The 8,615-nt window shown below is 30.5% G+C and overlaps 1 protein-coding gene across 2 annotated transcripts in view; it reads right to left on the bottom strand.

Annotated features, from left to right (window-relative positions):
- Positions 1-430: 430 nt before the first annotated feature.
- Positions 431-8,615, bottom strand: part of LRP1B (LDL receptor related protein 1B) — a 1,768,615-nt gene continuing 1,760,430 nt past the window's right edge. The window contains exons 89-91 of one of the 2 annotated variants that reach the window (XM_069473041.1): positions 7,800-7,944; positions 3,780-3,878; positions 431-2,315 (exon numbers count right to left, since the gene is read on the bottom strand). In XM_069473041.1, the coding sequence (XP_069329142.1) occupies positions 2,175-2,315; positions 3,780-3,878; positions 7,800-7,944 (385 nt within the window). In that variant the 3' untranslated portion in view covers positions 431-2,174. The remainder of the gene's footprint in view (positions 2,316-3,779; positions 3,879-7,799; positions 7,945-8,615) is intronic. The other variant, XM_069473049.1, reaches the window with a different exon arrangement.

The raw sequence follows: 8,615 nt of genomic DNA, 5'->3' as shown, positions 1-8,615 counted from the left end.
CTATCCAAGTAGGTATACCGGTAACCATTCCACTTACAAACTAATGTCTAAATAGTACCCATTGGAATTTGAGTTTTCTATAAAGTACAGTTTTTGAGAATTGGGACAGGAAGAGCTTTGGCTTGTTTCACATAGCTGTGATACTACTGTGTGTATAATCTATGTCTCTTTCTAGTGCAATATGGAGTCTCTGACAACCACAGTAGAGTAGGGAAAAGGAAGAAGTAAGGGGGATATCTCTGCTTCAAAAAGAGAAAAATGCCTTCTCCGTTGTTCCTCAAAAAATGATGCAATGAAGTGAGTACTTCCCTGGAGAGTACTACGTTCTAAGCATATAAAAAACTAGCATGTTCACTAAAACAGTTTTCTAGGAATATTTAACCTACATAAAGGAATTTTCTTATTTTTAAAAACTACCCAACACAAGCACTTAAATATGTAGAATTTCATTTAAATAAGTCAGTCAACAATTTTTTATAAAGTATTTAACACTTCATTGTAGAAACATAGGCAAAATGACTATTATAACCAAAATGAAAAATACTGTTCAATTTAAAAAATGTACTTAAACAAGAACCTGAAAAAGTTTATGATATGCATAACATTGTTCAAGCAAAATTGCACTAGTATTACATAAATCAATAGTTTATAAAGGCCTCAATATGGCAAAGTTTAGAAATAGGTAGTATGCATGCACATAGTACAACAAAAAAATCTCCTTATAAAACAGCAGTTTTTTTAATGCTTGTACAAAGGGATAAAGAGCAACCACAAACATATTTCATCTGTTAGGTTAATACATTATGACAGCTAAAAGTCAGTCATGTCTATCAGAGGAACAAAAAGCCCTCCAAAACTTGTGAATAAATCTTTTGTGCCTTTAAAGATATTTGTATAAAAATGCTATCCTTTTTTTTATACAACTTAAATAAATTGTACTTGTTTCAACTAAAATTTGAAAACAAACAACAAAAAAGTGAATGGGGTCCATGGATTCTGTATAACCAAAAGAAACCAGAGTACCAGAGTGCACTGGTACATTTATACTCTCCACCTTTGACTATGGGCAGATAATTGTTCTTCTATACTTGGAAGGTCTTTGAAGAATACATTTTAGATACAGTAAATAATGGATTACTCATACTGTGTCTTGAAAATATTTATCAATTACTCTATACTAAAATGGCTATTTTGTCTTTTCCTTTTGATCTAGCAAAGAGAATGAATTCACATAATTGAAATTCTACCATCAATTTGTGTGCTTATGTATTATTTTTTAGCATTCAGTGTAGTAAGGGGTTGAGTTAATCTTCCACAAAATGCATATGACTGGGAAGAAATATGTAAGACGAGTACCCAATGCCCTGTTGTGCTCCTGGCTGGCTATTTACCTCAGGACTGAGGGAGAACAAATGTTCTTATTTCATAGCAAGTGCAGTCTGTCCACTCGGGGTTATATTTTTGCTATGTCCTACCACCTAAATATAACTATTGCTTACAAGGTGTATACATTTAGTATATCAGATAGAGTCCACTAAGTTTTGGAAAAATGTAATCATCTGTGATCATGCAAATTATTAATTTTATATATTTTTAAAGTTTTCCTCAAAATTCTCATCTATCACTGGGTAATCTAAGGCTAATTTCAAAGCAGGTGATGCTGAACTTGTGAGAGCTATATATTTTCAGCAAAGTCTCAATCAATCTTCATGGGCACAAAGAAGAGAGTTGACCATTCCATCATTCTTCCATCCATTTAAACAGAGAAATAAAATGACATTGTATTACAGCTTTCAGACAATATAATGAAAAAGCGCAGGGATTCTCTGTTGATTAAGTAGAACCAAAAAAGTTCATATAAAATAGATTGCTTATATTCACACTACAAAGGAATATGTTGTTTTTAATTTTAACAAATTCAAAGGTGTGTCATATCAGCAGCATTGTTGTAAATTGTACTGTAGTGCAGTTCTTTTTCATAAAAATACCATACAAATGGTCAATCAATAGTCATCAGCAAAAAACAAAACCCAAAAAACTCAGAAAACAATTAACCAGGAAAAAGATAAAGAAAGAGGTAATGCTGATGCCAAAACAAGTATAATACTTTTGGAACATACAAAAGTAATCCTTATATTTTATACATTTATACAGTATACAAAAGGTATCGTTGATTATGCCACTGTCTCTCGTATACCAATTTCTAGTTTCTTTGGAAGTAGTTCTTTCCTCTCATCAACGCTTCCTAAGGAGTTTCGACAGTGTTGCCCATCCATATATAATTTTGCATACACCGGATTGGAGTAATTTGTTGGCTGAGGGGAAAATAAAATAAATAAATATAATTTCATTAATTAGTTACTTGACCACATTAATTACTTTCTAAAATGTCTATCTTTTAATGGCAACAATGTTTACATGCAGTGGATTTAATTTACTAAATAATGTGTTTATAGGCTTTGTTTGACTTTAGTATTAAATAAAAACATAATTTTATGTTTTTCAGGTAACTGGTAAACCTAAGGGGAACTTTGACATATATAAAAAGCCAGAATAAATCTTTGTGAAAGCTATATTAACTCAGACTTTATTATAAAAGCATAAAATGTTAAGCCAAATTGCCATATTTCCAGTTCACATGTTCCCCCCGACCCTATACTGCTATTGCAAGCCTAAGATGTGTTTACAGAAAAGCATCTCATTGTTTGGTGCTTATAATTCATCAGTATGAGTTACCAGCAAGCAAAACAAGAAAAATAAAAGTAAAGAAATACATCAGTGGAACAGACTTTAAAATGAAGACAATATTTTTGCTTCAAACCTATATGGACTTATGATAAGTATTTTTGGATTCTTCCAAAGAACTGGGAGGTACAGTCATCTTAAGTTTCACACACACTTAGAGCATTTTGAAGTAGATTTGAGGTATGCAGCAGTCACCTCTTTCAGTTGGAAAACATATGCAATATTCATTATTTAATAAATTGACAAATTGCAGCTTAACCCAAGATAAGTGTTGCCTAGTTTTTGTTTGCTTTGTTGTTATTATTTTGTTTTGTCTTTTCAAAAGCAGTACACTAAATCTTAGTTACAACAAGGAAACATAATCTTTGAACCATGCAAATGAGACAAACATGATAGAAAATGAGAATGAAAGCAGCTGACGGGGAGAGGAACAAAGGAGAGAATACTCATCCCTAGGAATCCTGATAATCATGTTTCATTTCTCTTCTGCCTAAAATGAACTATGTAACTTTAGAGAGGCCACTTTCTCTAAACACCAGTTACTTAATTAACAGATGTTTTGAAGAATGTTTTTTGTTAGACCATCTCTAATTTCTCAATATGGTGACTCATTTTGTAGTATATTTTTATTTAACTACACATCAAATTTGTGTATATTAATTAAAGCACAATAGGCAATGCATAAAATCAAATACAAATGTAAATTTAAATTGTTCAGGTCAAATTTCTGGCTAAACAGTCTTTTCTAAGAATACCAAATACTCATGTTCATTGTCAAGGGGCTATAATGTTTTCAAATCCAGTAGAAGAGATATTTCTACTTGGTAGCTTGCCTAAAATGATAACATTTTATGTGTCATCCTGCATAGGCAGGTCACATAGTATAAGCCCCCAATTTTAATGTTGTTTTAAAATCTCTTGTTAATTAAAAATTTAATTAAGGGCAAGCCTCTACCTAAATATAGTAATCAGTCTTTGATTGTGAGGGGTTCTGTGATGGAATGGATATGGAATAATGAATTTTCTTCTCTCACCCCAGCAGTTAGTGGTCCTTTCAAATCAGAGTTTAGGTAGATGGGCAGCGCTGTGTGTGGAAGCTTGAAAGCACTGGGCCCTCCCCCTATGTACCTGGCCTGTATATAAACAGAGAATTTTAGTATCTGATCTAATATCACGGAACCATTTTTCATTGATATAAATCATATTAACTTATAAAATAACATAAAAAATACTCTTTAGCGTTAAGCTATAAACAGTGTGTTCATGTTAGCTTTAACAACTTAAAACAGAAATATTAATATTGGATATTTGGTTCATAGGTAGACATTTCTATTATATCTAACTTACTGATAGACATGCTATTCACCTAGACACCTTCATACATTTCTTTTTAACTTCATTCTCCCCAAGGAAATGATATCTTTCATAACAGCTCTGTGCAAAATTCATCAGCCTCCCCCATTTAAGGTTTTGCCACTTTGAAAAGTTCTAATGGTGGCCCATTCTGGACATTCAAATATCTGGCTGCTTCTACTTAAAGATTCATCATCACTCTATATTTTAGGTAAAAAGTAAAATTGAAAATTTGATATATTAAAAAACTATCTATCTTTTTGGAAACGAGATTCTAGTCTAAAATAGTTTAATTAGTAATTAAATCGGCCCACTAAGTTTCCATGCAAATGCATTAACTTTAGACTTTCTTGGGTGGAAGGGCAGAATTAGCTAATCTGGGACACCCATATTTATAATATAGTCTTTATTAGTGAACCAAAAAAAAAAAACTTAGATGAACATTTGAAGAATATGAAAATATTAAAAAATATACATATTTAAAAAATATTAACCATCAATTCGTAACAATGACCACAAAGTTAGGGACACAGCTAAGGGACTCATGAAAAGACTTTAAACATAAAATCAAGTCAATATTGCCTCTATATTCTCCTTTAAAAGTCTCATTCAGAAAATATTCAAAGCAGTCCAAGTAAGAATTGTAATAAATTTGGGGAATTAAAAACCAGTAAATACTAATTTCTTTGTAGTTACCTCTATACTCAAATCTATTTTATTTATTAAGCACTGTATTCCTTTTTATTATAAGGTACCCGTTGAACTACAAATTTTACCCACTTTGAAAATGACAGAAATGACTGTTCTACAAAAATGTTCTTCATGTGTAATGCAATTTATATTGATTTAACCACAAATATATCAACTATTGTTAACACAGTGAATGCCATATAAAATTCATTTGACTATTAAGGTGGCTTCACTGTGGCCCTGTTTTTCAATACTGTCTAAACCTGTTAGGACTAGCTATGTTTTCTGTAGTTACTTCTTGGGCAACAATTCATATTTCCATTTCAAACATCAGGAGCCAGTAGAATCAACCATCTATGTCACATTCAGCGCAATTTTGGTTAGTCAGTCAGCAAATGGATAAATAAATATTTATTGGTTATTGTATGCTAAATACATTAAAAATATATTTAAGGGGCAATGAAGCATAGTTATATTTTCCTAAAATAAATGTAGAAAAGTTTTTAAATGAGGTATAAAAAGCTATTCTCCTTAAGTGCACAAAATTGGATTAATTCTATAACTAGAAATAAAAATGATGAGGGAAAAGTGAGAACCTTACTTGATATGAAAGGTAGTTAAAGCATATTTAAATTATGTTCTCATTAGTTGATTTTATACTTATGGATACTACATTTTTATTCCTAAAAAATGCTCAGAATTCTATTATTTAAGATTATTTTTATGGAAACATTATCAAATGATAATGTTTACAGTATATATAAGATTTTAATTTCAAACAGAAAATACAGTAAGATTGCCAGAATTTACTTCACAAAAATCTTAGTTTGAAAAGTGAGTTAATTAATCAGTATTAATAATAATAAAAATACAATTATTCCTAATTAGGAAAAAATAATTATAATATTCTGTGATAGTGCACAATTTATCCATGCAATAATATTGATTGATTTTCATTTAAGTGAATATTTGGCCATCAATTTCAGACTTAGAAAGTTCAATCATGGATTGCAAAGTAGATTGAATATATGGGATCCTTATTCAATTTCTTCAAGAAGAGCTGTCACTTCAGTTCAGAATCATTTGAATGTAGATTGGACACTTTGATGATTTATACATTTAAAAGTACATTTTGGACAAAGTACCTTGAATATATAAGAAAATAAATAAATAATTTGATAAATGAATAAAATTTTTTCATAACAAATTGATAGTCTTAGAGAAAATACTCTGAAATTATCATGGAAAACATTCAGATAATTCAGTGAAATGAATCTTCCCAAGTTTAATTTGTCTGGCTAATTATGTCATTTATCTATTTCTCTCAAAAGGTACCATCCTGAGTAGACAGTAATAAGAACTCACAGAAATTTTTAAAAGGCTATAGATTTTCAGGCTATATGTATCAATGAAATGTTTCAAATCAATAAGGATATTACAGCATACAGAAAAATATTTCTCTAAAACAATTTGATTACAAAGAAATCCAAGAAAGAAATCCAAGGACACAGCTTAGTTGGCTCTTCAGTGAAACACTATTGGAAATAAAACATTTATTTTGACAATGAAACCTTCTACACTTTTATATTAAAAAATAAATCAGCCAATATTTTTATATTATGTTGCATATTTAGATATGCTAATGCTTCAACACATTTGAAGAGGATATTATCTTAAATAAATTATATATATTTACAGGGTACCAAGTTATGTTTTGATACATGTATACATTACGTAAAAATCAAATCTGGGTATTTAGCATACCCACCACCTCATATGTTTATTATTTCTTTCTGATGAGAACATATAAAATTCCCTCTTCTAGCTATTTTAAAATATACAATACAATATTGTTAACCATAGTCACCCACAAGAATTTATTCCTCCTCTCTAACTGTAACTTTGTACCCATTGACAATAGGGAGAGACAATCTCTCCCTATTGTCCCCCTTCTTCTCTTGTCCATCCTCTGGAAACCACTACCCTACTCTTTACTTATACCAAAGCAACTGCTTTAGATACCACATATGAGTGAGATCATGTGGCATTTGTCTTTCTGTGCCTGGTTTATTTCACTTAACATAACATCCTCCAGGTTCATCCATGTTGCTTCACATGACAAGATTTCTTTCTTTCTTTATGGCTGAATAGTATACCCTCATGCATATATACCACATTTTCTTTATCTATTTGTTGATAGATGCTTAAGTTTATTCCTTATCTAGGTTATTATGAACAGTGCTGCAATAAACATGGGAGTACAGTTATCTCTTTCACAGACTGATTGTACATTCATGTGTCAATTAAAAACAAAATTAAAGTAAATAAGTAAAGTTTTAAAAGAAAAATGCACTACCAAGAACAATAAAAACAAAACCATGCTGTAAGTATCCATTTCCTACCAAACCAAAACCCTATAGAAATATTAATACATAATTATCCAATAACACTGTAAGGAAGAGAGTAGAAAGGGAAATGCCTTGTTGAACTACATGCCAAGCATAGTGCTAGAGACTGGGCATGTATTGATCTTCTCCCTGTATATACTCCTCCCTTGAAAGTCAGTAGCTTGGCTTTATAATAGATGTTCATTTATCTATGTATCTATATACCCACCTACACACTGGAGGAGGCCTAAACATTTCGGTGTTTGGTATCAATACTAAAACAATTTTTAAATGGCTTTTTAGTTTGCTTTGGGTGAACATAGGTTAGTTAATGAGTCATTTTTCCAATAAAATTCATAGAGAAATAAAAGTAAATAATACAGATTTATAAGCTAAGTGAAAAAATCAATATGTTTTCTAAACCATGTTCTATTAGCTTGCATGCTTCAGATGAAGTCCGTGATTGTACTTTTTCGTCAGAAGAGGCTATATCATTCAACAGACCCTAAGCTCCTTCATTATAACTTCAGATAAAAGAAAAGCATGATGAAGTTCAGAACCATATAATAGAGATATAACTCAGAAATGTTAATGCTCACTGTCCATTATTTTAAGACATATTACCTTTGTTGGATCTATCATAAAGCCAGAGTCTAAAATACTTCCATCGTTGTGATCATGATCTACCTCATACATGTTATAAGATGGATTGCCAATTTCTACATTTATTCCTCCATTGATAATAGGTTGTCTTCTAATTGTTTTTGTCCTAGAATATATGAATATTATTATAAGTTTGAGTTGTATAAATATTACAATCAAGGTACATGCAGCTATCATATATATAGGTTTACGGACTTATTTTAACAAGAATGATGGAAAATTTATAAATAAAATGCATTTGAAATAAGTTAAATAACTGACATTTTTCAAGTCACATAGGAGGAAAAAAGTATTACTTTGATAAGTCATTTTCCCAATTATATTGACTTAACAATACTGGAAATAAATCCCTCCTAAATAACTAATACCACATTGATTGAAATTGAATATTCACTAGTTATATTTTTAAATTATATTTTTCTTTTCTTTTTGAAAACTATCCCAAATAATATAAGGATAAATAAACTTTGAAATAAATTGTTTTCAATCCCTGAGTCATTTGGTTAGAATCCTGTTTTATATAATTCAAAAACTGACTCCCAAATCTTAGTTCCTTGCTAATAACCCCACGGACAACTCACTCCTTCTGGATTTTTTCAAGTGTATTTTCTTATAAACCAAAACAATATTTCCAGCGAGATAAAAATCATTGGTGAATGAAATGCAAATTGTGGCATACATGTACATATTAAGTATTGTATTGACAATAATCATACACATTAATATAATAAGATGCCCTCCAGAGAGATCCTTGCTGTTTCAAGGAAAGACTACTGC

Source organism: Eulemur rufifrons, chromosome 1 (genome assembly GCF_041146395.1).
Source record: "Eulemur rufifrons isolate Redbay chromosome 1, OSU_ERuf_1, whole genome shotgun sequence".
Classification (NCBI taxonomy): domain Eukaryota; kingdom Metazoa; phylum Chordata; class Mammalia; order Primates; family Lemuridae; genus Eulemur; species Eulemur rufifrons.
This window is presented reverse-complemented; position numbering and strand designations above follow the sequence as displayed.